This window comes from Pocillopora verrucosa, chromosome 5 (genome assembly GCF_036669915.1).
Source record: "Pocillopora verrucosa isolate sample1 chromosome 5, ASM3666991v2, whole genome shotgun sequence".
NCBI classification, from domain to species: Eukaryota; Metazoa; Cnidaria; class Anthozoa; order Scleractinia; family Pocilloporidae; genus Pocillopora; species Pocillopora verrucosa.
This window is the reverse complement of record NC_089316.1, coordinates 25,419,161-25,443,832: the sequence shown is the minus strand read 5'-3', so window position 1 is coordinate 25,443,832 and position 24,672 is coordinate 25,419,161. Positions and strand designations below refer to the sequence as shown.

At 37.3% G+C, this 24,672-nt stretch overlaps 3 protein-coding genes and 1 pseudogene across 3 annotated transcripts; 2 read left to right on the top strand and 2 right to left on the bottom strand.

Annotated features, from left to right (window-relative positions):
* Positions 1 to 214: 214 nt before the first annotated feature.
* Positions 215 to 5,126, bottom strand: LOC131772715 (potassium channel subfamily K member 3). Its single transcript, XM_059088672.2, has 3 exons — positions 4,719 to 5,126; positions 3,316 to 3,660; positions 215 to 829 (listed from the first exon to the last, which is right to left on the bottom strand). The coding sequence occupies exons 1-3, from the start codon at positions 5,035 to 5,037 to the stop codon at positions 507 to 509; spliced, it is 987 nt and encodes a 328-aa protein (XP_058944655.2). The 5' UTR covers positions 5,038 to 5,126; the 3' UTR covers positions 215 to 506.
* A 5,453-nt stretch (positions 5,127 to 10,579) lies between these two features.
* LOC131772700 (melanocortin receptor 4-like) lies at positions 10,580 to 11,500 on the top strand. Its single transcript, XM_059088661.1, has one exon. It carries the CDS (start codon positions 10,580 to 10,582, stop codon positions 11,498 to 11,500), a length of 921 nt encoding a protein of 306 aa, XP_058944644.1.
* A 1,750-nt stretch (positions 11,501 to 13,250) lies between these two features.
* Positions 13,251 to 17,170, top strand: LOC131772699 (leukocyte tyrosine kinase receptor-like). Its single transcript, XM_066166555.1, has 5 exons — positions 13,251 to 13,347; positions 14,490 to 14,758; positions 14,868 to 14,982; positions 16,052 to 16,570; positions 16,845 to 17,170. Exons 1-5 carry the CDS (start codon positions 13,251 to 13,253, stop codon positions 17,168 to 17,170), a joined length of 1,326 nt encoding a protein of 441 aa, XP_066022652.1.
* A 3,773-nt stretch (positions 17,171 to 20,943) lies between these two features.
* On the bottom strand, positions 20,944 to 23,947 carry LOC131772698 (uncharacterized; annotated as a pseudogene).
* Between the last annotated feature and the right edge of the window lie 725 nt (positions 23,948 to 24,672).

Genomic DNA, 24,672 nt, shown 5'->3' with positions numbered 1-24,672 from the left:
TTTGCAACAATGACAATCATTCATCTTTCATTGCTATTTAAAAGCGTCATACTAGAGGAACACAATCCAATACATTAAAATGTTGTCAATAATACAAGTTTATTACGAATATCATTTTGAAGAGTGGCTAGAAAAAAAAATACATTTATTTTATTTAACCTAAAAATTACTTAATTTGTGTTTGGGCAAGCAAAAAAGAAAACGAAATCATCATTCAGTTAATTAGTGAGTTTGCGCGGGCACAAAATAATGTCTTTGAGATATTCATTATGTGGTGAATTGTTATTTTCCTGTCTCGTAGCTGGAGAATAACAAAATGAGGAAAGTAAACTGTGTTGAAAATGAACGGAGCAAGGCCACCCTCAGAATCATCAGGTAAATTATTTAAAGCTTTATTAAAATTGAAATATCTAGTTTTTGTTGTCTTCTCTAGAACCTCTTCAATATCGATTTTACTCTATGCTCCATTGTTATTAATTGGCTCCAAAATATTTGCCGATAGGTTTTTATTTTGCCAAAGAAGCACCCGTTGTTGTGCTATTTTTATCTTTTACGGCATTAATATTTCCGCTTTCGACATCGTTCATGATGATTTTTTCTTCCTGATCTTTTAATCTTTCCTGTACCTCAATCTCCCCGCTTTCTGGTGACTTTTCAGATTTTTTTCCTAAATCGTCCAAATGTTTCCCTGCAGGAAAATTGACACGCAGTTCTTCAGAAGCGGTTAACACAGACGTAATAATGGAGAAAAACATAGATACTCCTAAAAGCACCACTGTTGCACGCAGCAGTTCCATGATAATGCTTCCAACATCAGAGGGAGCTTGTCCTAAAGAGAAAAATATATTAGTAAGATTAGTACTGGTAGTTGTTTTCATTGTGAATGGAATTGACATGCATACTGAGGCACGCACATATATTTTGAAGGACTGAAGATGTATTTTTCCGACGTAGTTCAAGCACAATTTACACCAAGCTTATTCAATCCAAATTCAGCGAGAAGAGAGCTGCCCTTTTGATTTAAAATTTTGAAAAGCATTCCTGCGCTATTTTGGAAGGACTGACATGTTCTCTTCTGAGGAACACGTCAAACGTTTTGAATGTACACAATCAAGATAGAATAAGTTGGACCCATATTGTTAAGAAAGTTTCAGGAAAATATTTCAAGTCATCTTTACTTGGGATGTAAGTCGCTTTAAAAGGTCAGGGATTGTAAAGTTCTTTTCCTTTACATCAACATACAGTTCTAGGAAAAGTATACTCTAGAAACTATACGATTATTAAACCGACAATTTCAAAGTATGCACAAAGCTTTTCTTGTTATTGCGTCTTTTACCTCAAAAAATCGACCTAACAGTTGACTTGTCTTCAGAAATGACCTAAAGACATTTTATTTTATTATATTCGACAATATACGACGCCATTTTGAAAACATCAGTAACCTGGCCTCATGTGCAAAGTTACAAAGTACGTTTCGAAGGCAGTGGCTGCTTCGATGAATGCAAAAACAGGAAAAAAAAGAGGGAAAGGATGTAGTCAAGTAAACCTTGATATGTTCAGTAAAGTTCAAGAGATTGCTAGATGAAGTTTGACAAATATCAAAAGCAGCTTGGTTTCGGAGCGAGATTCAAAATGACTGCGTTCATAGTGAAAATTTATACTCACTTATCACATAAACTGCAGTGTTGTAAAAGGATTTTCAGCCTTGAGAAAAGCCGGAACAACATACGTGAAAAAATGCGTTTTTTTTTAATCGTATGTTAGATATCGCCAATCAGCTGTTGACACGTCACCTGCTTTCGCGCTACTCTGTCATGTTAATGAATGGCAAAGCCTTCATCAATCTCAATCCAAGTTTTCTAGGATTATTGATGCTAAAACACTGGAAAATTCGTATCACTCACAAACAATTTTCTTTGAGGGGAGAGAAACCAACATATAAAAGAAAAAACCGAAGGTTACGTACTCTCGCGGCTGAGAATAAAAAACGACAGCTGGAAGATTTACCACAGGCCAATTTTGGCCGTGCACCTGAAAAGATTTTTTCTTTTAGTTAGGAAAAGGTCAGTAATTGGGAATTTGTAAATTGAAAGGTACGCCTATTGTTTGTATTTGTAGTGATTGAAAGCATATTTCTTCTGGTATTGCGAGTCCTATTTTTCTTACATATTGACCCTTTTACGTCCAAGATCTGATTGTTAATTCTCCCCTCTAGCTGTTACACATTTCCTTCCAAATTAGTTCGGAGAGTTTGGTGTTGGATTAAGAAAAAAAACTTCTGCGTGATAAGTTTAAGAATCCTCATTACCTATTTGCTAGATGGTGTAAGGATGTTGTAGGGAGAAGTTACTTCTCAATCACTTCTGGAAGTAAAAGGGTCAATATAGCCGACTTCTCTTGTCAGTAAAGGGCTATCTTGTTTACATAATTTACGAATATGTTTATGCTTAGCGTGCGTATATCGAGTTATGGATGCATGCGGAAGGTTTGGAGAGCACGGAAAATGCGTAAGAGTAGCTCGAGGTGCAGCCGAGAGCAACTCTAGCTTTTTGGGTGCTCTTCAAACTTCCCAAGTGCATCCATAACTCGATATACACACGGCTAAAAGCAAGAGAAAATTCTTTTATAACGGAGCGACAACAAGGATCTGCGCGAAGAAGCCTTTTATTGTGGAAGAGAGCAAAATTCTCTAAACGCGCAAAAAGGACTAAACAAACGTCCCTATTTGCTGGTCAAGAACACGCCACATTTTACAGTTTGATTTGAGCGAAAGCATTTGATCCAGTTAACCAATAACTGTGAATGAAAAGCTCAAACTTTTAGTATAAAATGGAGAAAATCAGAGGCAAATGAACTCAAGTGTCACTAAAAAATGTTTTAAAAATCAAAGACCCGAGTTTTTTTCGGCTTTATTTTTGTTGCCTGTTAGATCAGAACCAAAAGGTCAATTCCAATAGAAAAATTGGGCAGTTCTTCGCTGGTTTCTTCCATATTTAGAAAAGCAGATAAACTGCAGCTTAACAAGACGGAAACTCTAAAGCCAGGTTAAAAAAAAAAATGCTCACGGCATCTTATTCACGCACGGGCGTGCGTAAATAAAGATTTTGTTCACAGCGGCTCAATAAGACTCATATAGGGCGAGCACGCGTGCTATGTTATAAAAAAAAAATAATATATGGCTGCTAGTAGATATTGAGTTGAACACTCGAAGAGAAATTTCCATACCTAAGCACGCCCACTTATTATTCTGTATTTAACGCATTTGAGGACAACTTTCCAATTTTTTAAGCCTATTTATTCTGAGCTCCTCCTTACCTCCATTAGGCACCAGATCCCCAAATCCGATAGTCGAGAACGTGATGAAACAGAAATACACTCCTTCTAGAAAGTTCCATTGTTCTTCCTGCAGATAAAGAAACGCTCCAACAAAAAGCATCATCAGGAGAGCTAGCAGCGTCCACATAAGAGTTTTTGTGACAACTGGTTGTGATTCCCGGTTGAGCAATTTTGTTTCTACTAAGAAGTGAATATAACTTATCAGTTGATTGACGCGGTCTCCAATGTGACGTAACACCATTAGATTTAAAGGAATTCCAAATAAAGCAAAAACCATACAGAAAACACGACCGCCAACTGTACTGGGAGCTAAGTGACCATAGCCTGTTGAATAGTAAGAGAAAGGAAATGGGTCAGGTTAGAACTTGAGGTTAATTTTAGCAAGCTTTGTTTTAAAGAAATTGGCCGTAGTCTCAACAAAAATTGTTTCTTAAGTAATATGCATACCTTACGCTTAAGATGATCTACGCTCTTGCTTAAAAAGCAAGCCGGGTTTTCATTAGGTTAAAAGGTTGAAAATAAATACACATCAACCCACAATTCCTCTATTCGTTCTAAAGAAGGGCTAATGCTCGATATGCTAGCGAAGAAACTCTTCACGATGGCCAATTTACGTTATCAACTCAGTTAATAGAAACTAATTATCGTTTTATACTCTCCCACCAACGCATCACCACAGTTTCTTTAGAAAAGTATCTCCTTTTTCATTACTTTAACTGCCTTCCCGACCATTTTCCAAAGAGAGGACGCTAACAGGGGTTCAGTTGCGATGAAATCACAGAACAAACACATACGCGAAGGAAAAAAAAAGAACAGATCATGCTCTTCCAGCTAACCTTTAAATCAAAGATAAGCAATGAGAACTTGAAAAGAAAAATTTATACTTTATAATGAAATTCAAACAGACTATGAAAATATAAAAAAATTATGAATCAATAATAGCTGTTGAATTTATCTCCATAGGAGTAAAAAAAAGGAACGTGAGCCACGGGACTGGTCGCTTGGGAGGCTGGGGTGGGGGGGGGGGGGGGGATGTGTGGTGAACTTTGGTTGTGACAAAATAAAATTTACCTGATCCCCTGAAGGTTCTTTAGTATTTTTATGATCCCCTCCCCCTGGTAATCGGCAGTCAATCGTCTATTTACCCCCCCCCCCTTTATTCTCTTTTCGCCACCACTGTTTACCGCTAAGATTCCGCTAAAGGCCACGTGATCCCACTCAAAATCCTCTCCTCTAGAAAATTATGGCGGTTGAATTTAGGAGTCAACAGCAACAATATAAAGAGAGCTAATGCTCTCGAAAGGTCTAAAAATTAAATATTGTATTATAATTTTAAAGGTCAAGTTTTTGAGCGAAAATTATAAAAGGCAAAAAGACCTTACCGACAGTCGTGACAACACTCCATGTAAAATACAATGAAGCGTAGTATGTCCATCGGGACGTACACCACTGGTCAGGGTCGCCGCCACAACGGTGTTTCACGGCATTTTCAACCTTCTCCACCAAAAAGTCGAAATCATCTGGTGTCATGTTATGCTTCTCAAGGAAGAACTTCTTCATAGAATTCAATTCTTGTATCTCCAGTTTGTCATTTTCGTTCTCTAATACTTGAAAGACTACAGCACCGGAGAGAAGATAGATTCCCAATAAAATCGCCAGGCAGATTAATCGCTTTGTGTCGGACGTGAGGTTAACGGCCATAGGCCTTCCATTGCCTTGATCCGTGTGCTTTTTGTTCGAAGAAGCTAAGAAAAAAGGATGAAAGGGTTTTTTCAATAAAATTCGTCGCGTGGTTGATTGTACAGTCGGTTCACACGGTCATGCGCAGTCTCTCACTGAACGCATATGGCACAATAGGGCACCACTTTCGCCTGGTACCTGCGCCGAGCTGAAAACTGCTGGTTGAGCCAAATGAAAGGCAAAAACAGACTTAAAAATAGAACCTGCATGTGACTTCAGAGACAAAGCATCGTTATTGGCTTGATAAAGAAATTTTTAACTTTTTCACTCTTAATTAAGATCTGAAAACTATTTTTCCTAACTGACGACCGAACATTTCTTAATTGGATATTCTTGAAAATGTAGTGATCCGTCAAGATAATATTTCCTTTATGATAATTTTCTTAATTCTCAATTCCTTTCTTCTCGACAATGTATTAAATAGTCAAGATTACAGCCATGAGAGAAAAAGTTTACGACCATTACCATTTTTAGTTACGAACTGGGCAAACTTTTTCAAAAGCGCTTTTACAGGTCGGCCATTTTTTTTTGTCTTTGCCCTTTCCTAGCGATCAACAAATTATCTGAAACTTTCAATTCTTTGATCTTATTAAAATGATACAAAAATCATAACTGAACAGGGAAACAGTCTCGATATCTCTGTTCAACATGTTCCTGTTTTGTTATTTTAACCATTCACACCCTGACATCAGTATGCATATTCTCCAAACCGTTCTCTCTATATTTCCCAAGGAGACGACAAGAGGAGTTTTTATTAACAATCAAGATCTCCTTTCGTTGATGATCATTTAAGTCTAAAGGGTAAAGATGTTGTTACAGTCAAATTAATTAAAGAATTCGTCTGCTTTGGTTTATTGCATTTTTCTGAAGCACTATCCTAGAAAATAGTTGTCTTTTTTTGAAGGTTTTTTGATCGCGAACCAAAGTAAAACTCACCACGAGAAGTTCTCTAGGAAAATGTTTCCGCAACAAATTGAAAAATTTTCGATCAAATAGGAGTCGTAAAGTAACTAGTTGTATTTGTGTATATTATGTTAGGCTTTAATTTATCATATATGCAAAAAAAAATTGGATATCTATCAGTGGAGTTGAAGGAGATAACTTTTGAACGGTGATGCTCAAAACACTTTTCACGCAATAGTAATTTTGTCATATGCTAATAAAGGTAAAGACAGGCCGGCACGGCTCCTTATGAGGTTTTTGTGGTGGCGTCGCATTATTGCCTTCAAATTAAATTTTTGCCCTCAAAAGTATGTCTTTAAGAGATTTTTCTTTTTTGCAAGAGATGATCAGAGGTTTTGTCAAAATTACTTTCAGAAAGGGCCGATTGTTAAAAATGTAGAAGGAGTATTGATGGAACATTGGAATCTGATAAATGACAACACCATGAAGATGGCAGTGTCAGTATTTTGGATCAGTTCCATCCTTGGTGGGGTTTTCAGCGCCGCTTAAAAAAACTCGTATCGTTTTCGTTGCCTCTGATTATGTGATTTTGTATCTCGAAACAAGTCGCCACCAAAAGAAGATAAAAGCAGAGCAACTGCCTCGACAAGAGGAAGAAAGATGTTCCAAAGAAAGCAGGGTGTTAATGACCCCTATGTTTGTAGTTGCTGCTGTTGTTGTCTGCCGTCTCCCGTTTGATTTCTGTTTGATCGTTTAAAATACGGGAGACTGAAAACTTGAAAGTTGTCTGTGTTCTCCTTTCTTTCGCGTAATGCACTCAACAAACCAAACTCCTTAGTTATTGTTTTCTATGATAGTTATATTTTTGATCAAGAGAGGTGAGTGTAATCCGAAACTCGTGTTGGAAGTATCAACTAGATTTGGTCACTGTAAAGTACATTTAGGCGACCGAAGCCTCGAGTAGAGGGTATTAGTTTATAGTTTAAAAAGGTATTCAGTGAAGTTTAATGCTCTTGGCTGACTTGGATTTGCTGTTGTTAAAATTTCCATCCTGATTGTTTTTCTGTTACATCCCGAATGAGATATACCTGTAGGAACTCAAAATTACGGTAGATTTATGGCAGGATATTCGATTTAGAAATCAATGGATATTTAAGCCTTAGAAGGGACAAAAAAAAGCTTATCGGGGAATAATGCTACGATTCCCAAACGCGATAGGAATCGAATTATGTCTGGAAAATGAAAACTGAATTTCCTGACTAAATTCGATCTTCGTCACTTTCGGATCATTCTTTGGCTCGGTAAATATCATTTTTAAGTGTTGATATGTCCTTTAAATGTTTTAAAACAGAAGAATTTAATATAAATCCGACAGCTTTCAGAATGTTCCACTGAAACGCAGCGTAATTTTCTGTGCGTGTAGTCTCGTAAACAACGATTAACACATGGTGAGTCTCTTACCTGGGTCGCCTATACGCGAGCAACTTTTAAAAAAGCTTTTGTTTCAAAATTTAATTTTCTTTGTCGCTGTCGCCTTGCTTTAAACGTATAGATCTCATTGGGCTCGCGGTTTATATTTCGTAAACCCTACAACATTGTGCAAATTGAATAAGCAATTTTATCGCCGAGTGGGTCTGCGATTTTATTTTAAATTTTGACTGTCTGTGCACCTTTTGATTAAGACTCTCACTTCTCTTTCATTTATTTTAAATCTGTTCATTTCAATAGAGCTTTTTTTGGTCAAAAGACGATTTTCATAGAAATATAGCGCGCTGGTCTCTTCGGCAGTTTTAAATTGAGAAAAAAAACCGCAATTTAAATAAGTGCGTAGGTAATATTATAAAACAATCCGATTACACATCAGCCGTGAATTCAAGAAGATATGAAGCACTCGGAAAATTTGGAGCGTACCTAAGAAACTAAGTTATTTTTATAAATTATTTCGCCTCGTTTACTGACGTCAGGAAAATCCCAGACGATCGGCGACTTCTCTTATTACCGACCGTCCAGATTCTGCCGATATAGCGAGAGATCGACAGACGTCTAGCAAGGTTTGTCCCAGATTCTTCCGCACGCCATTTTTTTGTTATTTGTGACTTGGGGTTACCGGGGTTAAGCAACCAGAGAAAGGTAGCGAGCTAAAAGTATCGGCGACGTCTCCGACTGGGAAATTGAGGTTTTATAATATCGTGAATGATCGCCGATATTTCAGAAATTTGGGAGAGTCAGGATAATACAAGTGATGCCTATTTTTCGCCGATCATCCCAAACAGTCGGGGAAATCTATAATTTCGTATTTTTGTTGGATTATGTCGGCAAAATCTGGGACGATCGGGAAAAATTGAGGTCACTGATCGTCTGGGATTTGCCCCGCATATAAACACCAGGCTTTATATTACGATGTGTTTTCAGTTGTAAAAAACAAAAAAAAGACCAAAGACCGAGAGGCCCCGTTTCAAGAGAAATATCATTCCCTTGATGTCATGTTCGTTTGGATCATTAGCAAAAGTGTCCATAATTTTTTTTGTGTGCGCTTCTTAACATGCATCTATATTTTCCGGCTTCTCTACACTTGTTTAGCTGATTCAAATGGCGTCAAATGAGGTAAAGAAGTTGTATTTTGCATATTGTCACCACGCAAATTATTAACTGTGACACCAAAGATGAGGAAGATGCCAAATAATTAATGTTTGTAATGAAAATCGTGGTTGATGCGTCAAGATAGGAAGATATAAATTCTCGAATAATTAAAGTGACCATGAAAAAGCCTCATGCAAATAATTTAAGTGACTGAAATCGTTTATGGATCAATATTATTCCCACATCACTAAAATGTGATTTGAGGGTCCTAAATGGTCGCGGCCATTTTTAGAGGTCGCGATAATTTGAAACAGCTCGCTGGTGCTTCCACACATCATGTTGTAACATTTCATGTTTTGTGCCTTCCAATGCTAAATAAATATTTCTTGGTTCTAAAGCGAATTACTTGCCGTTCGAAGGCTAAGATTTGAATAGAAAACAGAATTATCTTTTGATTCTTTTTCAGGAATCAAAATTAATGCGGAACTGAGTGAAATAAATTTTTGATTAATAATTTCATTTTATCACCCAATATGTTTTTTCGGACCTTAAATGTTTTCAGTCCTCGGAAAAGCCTTTTTTAATATTCGCAATAACTCTAAATAGCTCACTCACTTTTTATAAATCATGTTCTAACTTCAAGAAAATTTGCGCTTTCCACTGATAAATAAATATTTCATGGTTGTCCAGTTTGTAACGTGTCATCGATCTCAGATTTGCATATAAAAGAAAAACTTTTGATTCAGGTTGTATCAATGGATATTTTTCCTTGAATGGAAATCTTAGTCGAGAAATGACAATTGTCAAACTTTATAATCACGGAATATTTATTTAGCGGTGAAAGACGCTTCAACTTCTTGAATTTAAAGCAAGATATGTGAAGAGTCGAGCAAGCTACTTCAAGTTATCACAACCACTACCACAAGCCTGTAAGGACCGGAACCACTTTGGGCTCACTAAAAATCATTTAGTGATAATATGAAAAACATCAATCCAAAACTTATTTCAGTCACTTTTAGACTAATTTTGTTTCTTGAGCCGAGCTTGAGGGAATCCATCTGATTCAAAACAACTAAAGTAACTTGTCTTTTCATTGCAAATCTTTTTTTATGGTGTTGTTGTGTGAATGGGGATCCGAGGTCATGGTTTAGAGGTGCTTAACTTACTTAAGACATTAGCTATCCTCCGCCTTTTTCGCTCACCGTCATCGCCCAGGATTAAAAATCCTTCAGAAAAAATCAATTTGTTAGTCTGCGATTCTGTAAGCGATTCGGTAAGCGATTCTATGGAAGCTTTCTTTTGTAGTGTTGTTTTGTAAATGCGGAGTCCGGGGTAATTGTTTGGAGAAGCTTGATTTACTTAAGACATTAGTTTTCCTCGGCCTTTTTCGCTCACCGTCATTGTGCAGGATTAAAAATCCTTTAGGATAATTCTATTTATTAGTCGGCAGTAAGCGATCCAACAGAGGCTTTTTTGTAGTGTTGCTGTGTGAATGTGGAGTCCGGGTTCGTTGTCTGGAGATGCTTAAATCACTCAATACATCAGCTGTCCTCTGTTTTTTTTTCCCACCGTCTTCGTGCAAGATTAAGTATCCTATAGGAAAATTCTATTTATTGTGTCGTGTTGTTGTGTGAATTTGCAGTCCGGGGTCATTGTTTGGAGATGCTCAATTACTTGAGACATCAGCTTTCCTCTGTTATTTTTTCTCCAACCGGTTTTTTGTGCAGGATAAAAAATCCTTTGGGAAAATTCTATTTATTAGTCTGCGGTAAGCGATTCAAAGGAAGCTTTCTTTTGTATTGTTGTTTTGTGAATGTGGAGTCCGGGGTCATTGTTTGGAGATGCTTAAATTACTTGAGACATCGGCTTTCCTTTGCCCTTTTCACCAATCGTCTTCGTGCAAGATTAAAAATCCGTTAGCAAAATTTGCAGGTTACTTTTAGAGGTAGATCAAAGCCTAAACAGTAATATATATCAATTAGTTGATCTTTATTGACTTACTTTAGGCTTCAAACTCGACATGGTAAATTTCTCGCGGGCTATTTCTGAAAACGTTTCAAACTCGACCAGTGGGGAAGGCGACATTGCAAGTGTTCCTGTGGAGGTTAGTACTGTCATCTCTATTATCATCAACACCATCACTTGCCCCTTTACAGTTCTTCTCAACGTGCTGGTGATACAGGCCGTGAAAACAAGACCACGACTCCGAACAAACAGCAACATTTTGTTGGCCTGCTTAGCGGTTACTGACGCACTAAGTGGGCTCCTCGGCCAACCATCCTACATCTTGTGGAGGATAACCCTAATATTTGGCATCAGCAGCAGTCAGGCAGTCGCGAGCTTCAATTACGATGTTATGGCTGCCTTGGTACTGGCTTCATATCTTCATCTGATGTTAGTTACTTTCGAGAGGCTCGTAGCGATCAAGTTTACGATGCACTACTCGAACATTATGACCCACAACACCATAAAGATAACAGTGTCAGTATTTTGGATTATTTCAATTCTTGGTGGGGTTTTTAGCGCATTAAAAATGTATTATGTGTTGCTTCCCATGACAGGCCTTGCCACTAATTCATGTATCGTTTTCGTTACCTCTGCTTATTTGATTTTGTATCACGAAACCCGCCGCCACCAAAAGAAGATAAAAGCAGAGCAACTGCCTGCAGAAGAAGTAGAAAGATCTTCCACAGAGAACAGGGCCCTTAAAACTACTATGTTTGTAGTTGGTGCTGTTGTTGTCTGCCTTCTCCCACTTGGTTTCTGTCTGATCGTTATGAATGCAGGCCTTTATGTTAAATGTCCCATCAGCGACCAAGTGTGGCAAACATTTGGCCTGTTAAATTCGTTTGTTAATCCTTTGATTTACTGCTTTAGACAGAAAGAAATGAAAAAGTTTATATTTGGCAAAAAAACCCACGTCGTACAACCATTTATCTAGTGAGGAAGGAGATTGTTATGGAAAGACTGAAAACTTTGAACAATTTATGTACACTAGCTTTTCTTCCACTTTTCAACATTATCATAATCATCATTATTCTGATGATTATTATTCGTTACTGCTGACCATTAGTTATCATGTTTTTCGAGGATACTTACATATTAAACAAACCGTCAAACAGACAGCCCTTATGTGCTGTGACACTTTTGTTCAGTTTTAAGAAGCGACAGAAGAATAGCTTTTAGCCTGACGTCTTCTGAGATTATCATGTTAAAGCCTATTCTCAAATTTTGAATTAGTGTACTTTAAAGCTGTTTTCATACCTTCGCTTACAACATTAGTTATCATAGCCTCCTCTCTGAATGCCCAAATTTCTTTTCAACGCTAATTCTTGTTATCATTTGCTCTGCTTGTTGTGCCTGGTCATGAATTAGTTAATTTTACTTGAAACTTGTACCTGAATGGTAATTGTATATTTTTTAGCTCAATGTAACTCAGTATGTATTTGTGACCCATACCCGTCGTGATTAGCCTATGCTTCATGCAGGTTGTATAGCTTATAATTTTAAAATCTATGTCGTGGTTAAAAAGTTAAAAAGTCGAATTTAGAATTAGAAACAGGGATTACCTCTCTAGAGAAAATGATTTCAAGATAAATGTTTTTTTTTCTGCCCACATTCAAATGAAGTAGTTTTTTAATTAAAAAAATAAAAGTGCTCGTAATTGTTGCCACTCTTGTGTCAACGACAATTGAATTCATTTATTTGTGTTCACTTTAGAGAGAGGTTTTTTTTTTTTTAACTATGATGGATTGCTGAGTGTCTAGGTTGTCAAAAGGGGTTAAGCAAATGCGACTAAAAATTTAATTGTTAAAAATGACAAGAAAAAGTTGCGAATCTATTTCAATTTCCGGTGAAGTAAGAAAAAAAACAAACATTGAAATTACCTCTAAGTCAACCCCAGAGGTAAAGACAATGGACAATTGTCGATCAGTTATGAAATCTGCTTGCGCTGAATCCATCAAAGACATTACGTAATCATCACAGTAAGAGTGTGGCTGCTTGATTGTGAACGATAGACTCGAAAACCTCTTTGTCAGTAACGTTTTTTTTTAGATTGGAGATGCTATTTTTAGCGGCTTATTCTTCACTACTCATATTTGTTTTGTGGGAAGGCTGGCTGCAATTCCCTACTGACGGAAAACAGGGTAAGTCTTTCGATCTATGTTGTCGTATTTCCCTACTCAACTGACTTTTGTTCGTAACAGATGTCAACCATTTATGCGAAATAAGGCAGTCGATATATTACTGTAAAGACCAAACACGTCTTCCTCCACCTTATCAGGATAAATCTTTTACTCCGCGTACAATGTATATTTGACCTCTGATTTGATGTTTGATATCGAGCATAATTACTAACTTGACCTTTCAAAAAAATAGATGATACTCCACCTATAAAGCTTTGGTGAGACTGAATTAGAAATGTGGACGTTTTCAGAGTTAAGGTTGCTTATGTTCCTCTTTCACTTAAGATCAACTTTAATTTTGGATTTTTCCTTAGCTTGTAAAAAAACTGTAAATACCCTCTCTGTAAGCTTACCTTATCACAATTCCAAACGAGCTTCTCAAAACTTCAAATTGACGTCATAACTTCGCCACCAAAGGTGGAATTATGTCAAAGAATACGCAAGTCAAAATTCAAGTCAAATTTGTTACGCGGCAAAAGCAAAGCGAAAGAAGACTTAATCTACATGCTTGAGATAAATTTTTTACCAACATTCGATAAATACCCTGATGTGCGAGGCTTGTATGAGATTTACTTTGAAGGGCAGAAAAATCTACATGAAGGTGAGTCCTTGGTGCAAGGCAAACAGCTGCATGGAGCTCAGTTATTACTTGTCGGAGCTTAGTGTTTCATCTTAGCCTGCTATTCTGGTAGATAAATTGCAATCATGTTGGTGTTAAAAGCTGTACTTTGCAGGCAGAGAAAACAAACTTGCTTTAGTCATGAAATTTATTTTGAAGGGCAGACAAATCTGCATAAAGAGGAGTTCTTGGTCTTTCGTACAAGGAAAACAGCCACATAGAGCTCAGTTATTACTTGTCGGAGCTCAGTGTTTCATTTTAGCCTGCTATTCTTGTAGATAAATCGCAATCACGTTGGTGTTTGAAGCTATACTTTGCAGGAAAGAGAAAACAAACTTACTTTACACATGTAGACGTTTTCAAGTGTTTGTTTGATCAGTGGGGCGAAGACAGGTGATATCATGTATGAAAAAAACAAAAAACAAACATAAAACAAACAAACAAAACAAAAGGACAAAAAATACGGTTTTTTTAAGTCAAGTGAAGATATTGTTTTAACATTTGATACATAACGCGTAAACGTCAGTCTAGGTTTTCAAACAGGTACATAGTAACTTACAGAGCACGAAATCTTTGCCGGACTGGACATAGGAGAAAAGCCCTCATGTAGTGCAAAATTAACAGGTGTTAGATATTACATTCAACTGAAAGACAAGCGAACGGTGAAAATAAATGGTAAAAGCAACCTATTTTAAACAATTTGACAATCAAAGAGTAGATTACCTCAGATCTTTTAACAAAAATTAATTAAGTTATCTTTCAGCTGTTAACAGGTTTGATGGGGACCGCTTCGATGTCCCTAACTACTTTGGTGCAAGAGATTGTCAAGGGGATCCCAGCGATAATTAACATTTTCATCTTTAAAGTTTGTTTTCAGTTGTTGGTGAAGACATTTTCATGTATCTTTTGAAAATAAACTAAGTCGTGGTCAGTTTTTTTTTTACTGGTATGAAGTCTCTTTATGGTACATCTACAATCTCTGCTTACTGATGTTAACCTTTTTGCAACTTATGGGTGTGTTTGGGAGTAAAATGGATTATTCCAAGAGTCACAAGTTAGCAAACCCCTCCCAGGGTCATTATAATACCGATAACACTTCTCCTTAAAGATCCAATTATTTGCAGATTTTGGTTGCCGTAGCCTTCGATTTAAGAAACCAGAGGAAGGATATGCTCCTCAACGTTACGTTTTCAAAGAAATGTATCTGCTAATGGGCACGGAGCTCAATGGTGACTGCAGATTTGAGTGCCTGATGGAAAGCACCTGTGTGTCTGTGAACATCGGCCCACCAAACGAGACAGGCTTCAGGCTCTGCCAATTGAGTGATTCTGACCACATCCAACATCGTGAAGATAATGAAACACGAAAAGGTTTTATTCATTGGACAACTGAGGTAACTTTTCTTGAACACAATCATCTAGAATCGGCTTGGATATCAATCGTCAAGTAATATTTACCTTCTTAATTTATGAAATGTTTATAAACGTCATGTCTACTTTTAGAATCCATGTCGCAGTAACCCTTGTCTTCATAATGCGACCTGCCTCAACGGATTTACAGACAAGAGATACATCTGCCTATGTCCAGAGAGTTACACTGGAGAAAACTGTGAAAAAGGTTTCACTGATATTTTGTTTTTCTCTTCTAACGATTTTTCATGCAGCAGGACAGGCTCTCATTAGTATAAATTTACTTTTTTCGTTTCGACAAAAGTTAGTGTACAGAAAATACTCATGACTGCCCTGCCAAAGCTTTTTCTAATAATATCGAAGGATCTTATTGTTGCGGCTGTAAAGAAGGTTATCAGGGGGACGGCCGAAATTGCACAGGTAATGGTTGAAAAAAAAATGTTGACACCGAGATCGGCTGCTCATTTTGGAAAAGAACATAACTTTTCAAAAAAAAAAATTAATCGCAAGTTCGGTGGATCATTTACCTTAGGTTGTACACGAGAGGGAGAAGAAAGTTTACTTGTCCAATTTTAAAACTTTTCTCACTTTTATTTTCAAACTTTGTAGATGTAGACGAGTGTACGAGTAACGTCCATCGATGCCACTATAATGCAAGTTGCAATAATATTGACGGGTCTTACAGTTGCAAGTGCAAAACGGGATTCAATTGCAGTAAGTATGACAGATATGCCTCCTTCTTTTCCTGAAAAACGCCGCACGATACCAATCTTTAGCCAGATACAGATAAATTCAGGTAAAAAGTTAGTTTAAAACTATGAGCTGTAGTGATCATAGACGAGTACTTTATCATCATGTATGCATCACGTAAAGACACTAGTACAAAGTTTTATACATACGTATCTTCCTTGAAAAATATAGTACAAACGCCCGTTTCCAGAGATTGGTATGAAAAAAAACCAATTCATTTATTTGTGTATGGAGACTAAACCGAAATCTCTCCCCCATAGCGAGCCTGTTTCTCTTCAGGAAAAAAAAGGGCTTAGAATAAATAACAGTGTTTTCGTGGGTCCTCTTAGTCACAAGAGTTCTAGTCGATTTTCTTTTCCAAAATACTTACAACTAGAGATCTGTAGTTCCATGTTTCTGCGTTACGCTGGTCGCTTGTAAACAAACAAACTAGCAAACAAACACAAGGAAAACATGAAATTGGTTATGCCTATGCCGGTTTGAAAAAAAATTTTTTTAAAAATAATTGTCGTACAAAACGTCCTCAGCATTCAAAGCTGTTTTTACAAATCTCAATACCACTGGAAGATATGGTCCAACAACGCTGGGCAGTCACTACTTAGATCAGGATCATGACGGACAAGTTAAACTGTCTAGTGGTATTCAACAGTGGACTGTACCGTATACTGGTGAGTACAGAATAGAAGCAGTAGGAGCAACAGGAGGGTACGATTCACACCCAAACAGCTCTCAGTACCGGGGAAGGGGAGCAAGAATGATTGGAACATTCCGCTTGAACGTGGGCGAAGTCATTCAGATACTTGTTGGTCAAGCGGGAGGCATAAATAAGCTGAAACATTCATCTGGAGGTGGTGGAGGTACATTTATTGTAAGAGGAGCTGATACACCTTTGATAGTTGCTGGAGGTGGAGGGGGCGTACATACGGTTCATTCCAGATACGCAGAATGTGACGCCAACAGAGACACAGCTGGGAATCCTGGGCGCAAGTCAAGGAAAGGAGGTAGAGATGGAAATGGTGCAAAGACTACCCCGAGTGGATTTTCAGGTAAGAACGCCTAAGTAGGGAGGACCATTTAAGGAATAAGGTCGCTTAAAAATTTGTTAGCAAAAAATGAATGAATATAGAGATGAGAGTCTTACTAAAGGATGCAGGTCTAATAATCTCTTTTAATAAAGGTTTTGGTCAGGCTTTTTGCCATAGAGGAGAAATATTTCCCATTGAGGGAATGAATGAAAACTCCTAAATATCTTATCGTGTAACTTCTCAGTCGTTTTTTTCTTATATATGCTATGATAAATATAAACATACCTCATTTCAGGTGGTGGTGGTGGTGGGTTTTATTCCAGTGGAAGAAGTGGAAAAGGTGGAGAAGGTGGTATGGGATTTCTTCAGGGAGGGGTGGGTGGGAGAGGCAGATTCAACGTTACTGACGGTGGATTTGGTGGAGGAGGTGGGGCTTCTGGTGGAAATTTAAAGGGTGGGGCAGGGGGAGGAGGAGGAGGGTACTCTGGTGGAGGCAGTGGGAGCAACAAGAATGATTCCTGTGGGGGTGGTGGTGGATCCTTCAATGTTGGAAACAATCAGCGGAATGAATGTTGTTACAATTCCGCGGGTCGTGGTCACGTGACCATCACATTGCTGTAGAACAGACAAACACGAGTCATTGAGCACACCAATGATAACAAAAGGTATAGATTAGATACGGGGAGAAGTTGAGTTGACCATCTCATTTCTTTAGAATTGTTAGAGATAGTTATATCTAGAATACCTAGTCATGTTGACATGCATATGCATACACGTACTTTCAGACTGTCATGCCACGAAGCATTCTAGAACACTCTATTTGGTCACGTATTTTTAATGTAATACTACCAAATAGTTATGCTGTAAGCTTCCGCTATGTTGTAGATTACTTTGGTAATGTATATGTGGACTCAATTGAGTAGTAATAGGTGTTGTTGTCGTGATGTTGTTGTTGTCGTTGTCGTTGTCGGGATCGACCGACTGTTTGGAAAGTTACACCGACAGAGCGAGAGCTACTGTGGAGGATTGTTTATTTCAAGGAGTTTAAATGCGAGTTTGCGTCAGTGGCGAGTCAAATTAAAGGTTGTCGTCGGCTTAAGTAAGTTAATCAAGGATAATTACTGTGTCGTCTATAGGAGTCGCTCCTGAGTAAAAATATTACAATTCGTTAAATAAATAAAAGTATTTGGGTTTGTAGAAGTATAGTGTTCTTGCTGTCAGTTAGATTATATCTAAACAGAATAACAAAGCATGTATCATGAAACTCTTACATGATATAAAAGTAATCAGTGATTCGAAGGCTTAAGTCTTTTTGACATATATTTGTATGGCATTCGAAATGCAGATTTTTTTCATGTTTTGTGATTGCGCTCTGTAACCAGCTTTTTAATTTTCACTCAAATTATGTTATGGGAGATTGTTCTTGTTCAATTCAGATTTACTTATTTGATGTTTAGTTGATTGAAGTTCAACTGTATGTAAAGCTGTTGCTGTAGATTACACTGGAAACTCAGTGCGAAGCTATCATGTAAAAAAAAATATGAAAAAAAAAAACGTTCTCTGGCATATTTTTTGTCTGCGTTTCACTCTTTTAAATTCTCCTAATGGGGGCATTGCTATAGAAAAGAAATTATTGAATGTTTCTTCAATTATTTTCATGAATAATACTTAGGAAAGAAAGAAAACGAGTTGGGGGATCGTTGAGGGGTCCGAATAAATATTTGGCATTATTTTGCATTCGCTAAGTTGATCAGACGATTGTTTTGAAACGAAGAGAATATTATGCCCTCACTTTGTTTTCATCGACGGATCCGGCCCAGTAACGAGGAATGAACCTGAATATGCTGTGGTTGGGTTTTAATCTTGATTTCAATGATGGATGTTCCTCTAAAAATTTAGCTCTAGCCGTACTGTCTATAGGTTTTTCGCTCCCTTTGTTCGAATCGTTCATTATGCAGTTGGAATTACCCTGTAACATAAGGTTTTTTTTAGTTATTTAAGCAGCTATCTTCGCTGTTCAAATTTTTTTCTGTGGGAAGGATGACTTGACTGCCCTACGAAGAGAACCCAGGGTAAGCTTATTGTTTCTATCCAGTACACTTACGCTGAGCTCTAAAAGGTTGTTTAAGAATTTGTTCATGCTTAGCGTGCGTATATCGAGTTATGGGTGTACGCGGGAAGTTTGGAGAGTAAGAAAAATACGTAAGAGTATATCTAGGCGCAGCAGAGAGCAACTCTAGCTTTTTGAGTGCTCTCCAAACTTCCCAAGTGCATTCATAACTCGATATACGCACAACTAAAAGCATGAGCGAATTCTTTTATCACAAAGCGACAGTGACCAAAAATTGCTCACGTCATCCTATTTACGCATGGGCGTGCGTGTTCATACCGGCTCAATAGAACTTACATAGGGCAAGATTTTCTCCGGAAGCTTTATCTACTGAACACCAAATGAAAATGATTTTTTTATAAATACTCGAGACAAATAGGTGATATCTATGCGCAAGTGAGAATTTGTCTTTTTCTTTTATTTCTTCTAATTCAAATATTCCGGTGCAATTCAAATAACTGGTGTCTATGCAGGAGTTGCATAATTCCTTTCTGAGAGCCTTAATTGCTAAGAAAAAAACAACAACAACCTAGCTTTAAAAATTCATCGGATTACAAATGCTAACTTTTATAAAAAAAAACTCACATTCTCCACTAATTCACTTGCCAAGTTGTCATCGGACAGTTTGTTATCAAACAGCTCAATAACTCAATCACATTGAAATTTGTAGTTTAAATTAACCAATCACAACCTTGGTTTCGATTACCATAGAAACAGTAAAATTCACGCCTCCTCTGTCAGTATTTTAATGGAAATTTTCCCTTTCTTTCATAACTTGGCTAGTAATCTTTTCTTGGAAATTGTAATTTTTTATGATTCGTTGGTGATAGGATTTTCTGTCGTCCTATTTGGTCTGTTATTATACTCGTCATAACAAATCGAACTCCCACTGCGCGGTCGTCCATTCCAGTCATATTACCATTACGTATAATTTGCTCCGATAATTCTGGAAATGCGGCACTCTGGTTGGTCGATGATTGTGTCAGATCTCGCTATAATCACCTAGCGCGAGTTGATAGGAGCAGGATGTTAAATTTAAAATTGGCTTACCCGCGATAAACGTGATAGAAGACACAAATTCAAATCTGGAGGGCACAAAAGTTTGGCGTAAAACTTTTTAAAAGAAAGATGTAAAGTTTTTGGTGATTGAATTAAATAAAATTGTTAAATTCTGGTGGAAACTGATTGGCTTTTTCAATACGAGTAACCTGAACAATTCTAACAGAATGATTTTAACAACAAAACAAATTTACACCAGAATTCGAAAACACCTGAAAATTATTCTACAGAAATTATTCGCCTCAAGCTCCAGTTTGGAAATTGAGCGGTTAATCCAGAAACTTCGGCATTCCTAAATACTATTCTTTTATTCTTCATTCCACTTTTCTGATGAGGTTCTCTCGGATTCATTCGGTAGGTAGCTGATTCTCAAAGGGCTGTGTCCATCTAAAGGAGGAGAAGTGCGTATAAGATAATAATTCCCTCACTATCCGAGTCTTGCGGCAATGAATCGGTGGAAATCTTTAGCGAATGGAAAGTTGGGTAGTTAAAGGGGTTGAAAGCGGTGATGGATCGACTTACGTCATATATATTTGACAATTTTATTATTAAAGAGTGAGCTGATAGCCTTCAATTGATTTGATTTTACTTCTGAGTCAAGAGGGGATGGATATATTAAAATTATTACTATTATTAATTATTTATTAATAATTATTTTAATATTAGATATTAAAACAGTATCTGAGTGTTTGAAGGCAGCTTTACAGCAAAATTAAGAGTTAAACGAGATTTTAAGAGGTGTACCGGATGATTAGGAAATGAAAGCATTCAAAATATTAATCACCATGGCGAAAATGCATGTCGACAAAATATCGTCAATTGTGTTGAGAGAGTTATAAGAACAGAATAGGTTATTTACTTTTATATTTAATTGTTATATTAATATTATTATATTAATGTATTAATTATTAATACATTAATAATTAATTATATTATTATTTTAATTATATTATTATTATATTAATATATATTTATTAATATTATATAATTAATACATTATTTACTATTAGACAGAATTAAGAGACCATACATCGGTGACCTATGTACATTGCTGACAATATTATTGAGAGTCTCAAGATGAATTAGGCTTGTCCCCTTTTCGCCCAATATTTAGTATATGTATATCAGATCTTATTTTATGGTATATCAAACATTTTATTGTGCTCACAGAGAGGTGTTCTGGTTCCAAAAACCTGCAAGAAGTAGGCAATGGTGGTAAAACGTCTTATGTTTGTGTTTCGTGGTCACACCTCATTATTCCGCGGTACTTGCAGCGTTTTCTTACCACCAAGTTTTGCTTTCGTGATTCACCTTTATTCGCATCATTGACTTCATGTTCTCTTTGAGATAGAGCAAAACTCATAGCTCCTCTGTCTTTTGCACAGGCAGCAATGGAAGGTTTTCCAATCATACCCGTCTGAAGCTGTGTTTTAAGCATATTATTACCAACCATACCACGAGTTTCGCCATGCAAATCGTTGAGAGGAAGAAGCAAAGCCAAACAACAGGAAATAGACCATCGTGGGTTTTTGCGCCACCCTTTTTAGTGCTGATATATATAAACGAAGTATTGAACTGAAGTTTAAATGTTATAAAATGCAGGTTATAATGCTTTTTCAGCCTGAGTTTTTCAAGTCAAATTGGGTGGTTGATGATAAAACATTTGATTCGAGCAGCCCCCCTCCCACCTCTCTCAGAGAAGACTATTATCAGTATCACAGAACAGCCACATTCAAAATTTATTTGTTTGAATCTAACGTATTGTTTTGTTGCTCTACTAATGAGCAACATAAGGATGCTACGTGCACTATAGTAGTGTTTAAATATTTCAAGCCAAATATTTTGGTACTTATATCTATTTACCTACGAGAAGCCTAATCACGAGAGTATTTGCTCCAAATATCAGAATCTTCATTGTAATGGTGTCCATGTGTTTATCCAAGACGTTAGATATATTCTCTGCTGTGATTCTGCTCACCGCACCGATACCCAAGAACTATTTTCCCAGACATTTCAACCAGTTCCCAATACCACGTACGCGGTTCGTAGTTGTCGGAAAGGAACCGAAGACCTTCGAAAATTTCCCTACCAACGCCTACACCTTTACCGTCTGCGCCAGATGATATTGCTCGACGATGCCTCCAAAGAGCAATGGATGTAGCAGTGGGTAGGGCGAAGATGTACGCAGTGGAGATGTATGCCAAAACCAGCAAATGTTTATATGTTTGACCTTGGCATTTAACACGGTAGTCTGCTTTGAGGTACGTTTTGCAAAGATCTTCATTTTTGTCCCTGCAGATTTCAAGGCAAGCAAACGGTAGAACACTGGCTGTCTTGGAAAACGTACTCAAGTAAGTTATAAACAGAATGAAGAAGAGGTTTTTGTACACGATCTCTTTCATATGCGAGGTTTTTGCCCTTTTTTGTTCGTCTTCTAAATGTTTTTTTCCAAAGATAATTCGAATACCATAGACAACACCAGAAGTGGTTACGGCGATTGCATTCAATGATAAGATTAATAACAATTCTCCAAATGCATTTACTTTTAATCCTGGAAAAAGGCAGCGGATAGGTGCTATCTGAAACAAATTAAGTTGAAGTATCCCTGAGTACCTTGCAACAATATCTAAAGAATCTGGCCACCTGATGTAAGAAAAAACGTTCAGTAACCCATGAGTGACTTGGTAAAATCCTATCAAGTACTTCAATTTGGATAAGAATCTGTCCATAAGATCGAGATCACGTTCCGTGGCAAGCTTTCTTTTCCTTTTCTATGCCAACAAGGAAAATGTCACTAATAAAATGTCAGCCACGAGAGACAGTTGTCCCGCAATCCATTTTGATGGACATTTTTTGCAAGTGTGGGATTGCTTGTAGTAATCCAAGCTACATATGGCGCAAACTGGTCCCTCGTACCCATCCGCGCATGGCGAGTCCATGCCACCCTCGCAGGAGTCTGGTAACTGGCACATGTATGGCGTAGGAAGGGGATACGGGTACTTTACAGAGTTCTCATCTAATGCTGGTATGGCTGCAATGAGGTTTTCTATAAATTCTTGATAACGACTTTTGTAAGAGTGATTACGCCATTGCCACCAATAACCAGGTTTCAAAGAGGCATACTCTCCCTGACATACAAGTCCATTTTTGCCACACTAGTGACATCCTTCAAATTAATGGGTTCGATAATGATCTTTCAAGCATGGACAAGCTCGATATCCGGCGAAAAAGTCGGTTTCGGTTCCTAAAAAGGAAATCAAATCCTGTCACGGCGTAGTTTAGAAAACTTTTACAAGACCTCGGTATATGAATAAACAAAAGCGCAAGTAACACAAATAGTAGGCGTTATTTTGACGGCTGGTTATTTAGTATTATACAAAAAACGTGGTTAACTATTCGGATCCACACGCTACGCTTCTATACATACCTGCTTACTTTTTCCGCCTTAAAATGAAATCTTAAAATGAAAGCAGTGGGATATTGAACAACTTATTGAGCATCGCCGAATATTTTAGCTCGCTTTTTTTTTTAATTTTGCGTCTTCCTTCGGGCTCGTTGAAATATGGCACAAGTCGTTAAAATACTCAGCTATACTATATCTGGTAAGATATAAATATGAATACGAGAGCGATCCTCACTAATTGAACAGTAGCGAAAATAAGACCTGAAAAAAAAAATTCAGGCCTGTACGGGATGTGAACCTATGACCTCTGTTATAACGGTGCGGTGCTCTGTCAACTGAGCTAAGAAGCCAACTGGGAGCTAGTCACTAGGTGGTTCCAAAAACACCCGTGAAGTGATGAATAAATAACTTTAAATATATGAAAATCAGCGGATAAAGACGTAAATATGAAAGCGATCTTCGCAGTAATAAACACTAATGAGATGTACTGAAAATAAAGCCCGCAAAAAATTCAGTTGCTTGCTTCCAACGATCTTTTTAAACTGTCTGCCTCTTGAACTAAGAAACGCCTTCAACCGGTAAAAGGCTACTTAGGGTTGGGCCCAGAGATTGTAAACTGTTGTCTTGGCCAGGGGTCAATACGTGCCTACCATTTAATGGTACACATTCCTTTGTATTTACCCAAAGGACACGTCTTGCAATCCAACACTGATTTTCCAGGTTTCTTGTGGTATGCAACGTAAGAACCATTGGGGCAACTCTTACATTCTCTAGCTACGTAAGCGAGGCTATCAGAGTAAAATCCACTTGAAAAAGACCAAATCATGTAATGGAAAAGCTTTAAGCTTGGAGTCAACAGTAGTTATGGTGGATGCTCAAGAGTCATCGGAGACAGTAATGATAATAATAATAATAATTAAGATGAGACTAATAACGATAATAAGGATAACATCTATGTAGTCATTTAGCATATTCTCCAAATGAGTGCTGTAATACGCTTTACACTTATTTGCGAGGGGCTTTGGCCAGACTGCGTTGAGCAGCTTGCAATTTATTTTTAAGAATGCAGCAGATACCTCCAATTTTAGAAACAAGGCAAATCCGTAACACTTGAGTTAAAGTAAAATTCTGATAACTGCATTAAGACTTTATGTTTGCCGACGTTAGCAGCAGATTTACGAAGTCTTTGTAAATTACATGTTAACAGGGAGAGTATACCTGGTGGAGAATCTCTTCAAATTTCCGGATTTGGTCCAGGGGTAAACATGGTGAAATGTGAAAATGTTCCCAAAGGACACGGTCGAAATATAGAATAGTTACTCTCAATTGTGTTTCTGAATCCCAGTCTGTTCAGAAAAGATGTTAAAGCTAGGGAATTTTCCTGTAAAGGAACTTTGATGGCTTCTTCATATGATTCAAGAGGATTCCTGGAGATCAATAGAATGCCAATATATTACATTTGACTAATTTGTTCAACACTTATTCGCTGAAGGCGGAGTGAATTTTGGTGAGTAATCCCCGAGTCGAGGAATTGTTGAACAATATTTACTG

Excerpts from the sequence above, each read along its gene's own strand:
- LOC131772699 (XM_066166555.1), top strand. The coding sequence starts at position 13,251 with ATGCTTGAGATAAATTTTTTACCAACATTCGATAAATACCCTGATGTG. Across the intron at positions 14,759-14,867 it reads TTATTCATTGGACAACTGAG|AATCCATGTCGCAGTAACCC; the intron begins GTAACTTTTCTT and ends GTCTACTTTTAG. Across the intron at positions 16,571-16,844 it reads TACCCCGAGTGGATTTTCAG|GTGGTGGTGGTGGTGGGTTT; the intron begins GTAAGAACGCCT and ends ACCTCATTTCAG.
- LOC131772700 (XM_059088661.1), top strand. The coding sequence starts at position 10,580 with ATGGTAAATTTCTCGCGGGCTATTTCTGAAAACGTTTCAAACTCGACC.
- LOC131772715 (XM_059088672.2), bottom strand. The coding sequence starts at position 5,037 with ATGGCCGTTAACCTCACGTCCGACACAAAGCGATTAATCTGCCTGGCG. Across the intron at positions 3,661-4,718 it reads GAGTGTTGTCACGACTGTCG|GCTATGGTCACTTAGCTCCC; the intron begins GTAAGGTCTTTT and ends ACTATTCAACAG. Across the intron at positions 830-3,315 it reads GGATCTGGTGCCTAATGGAG|GACAAGCTCCCTCTGATGTT; the intron begins GTAAGGAGGAGC and ends TTTTCTCTTTAG.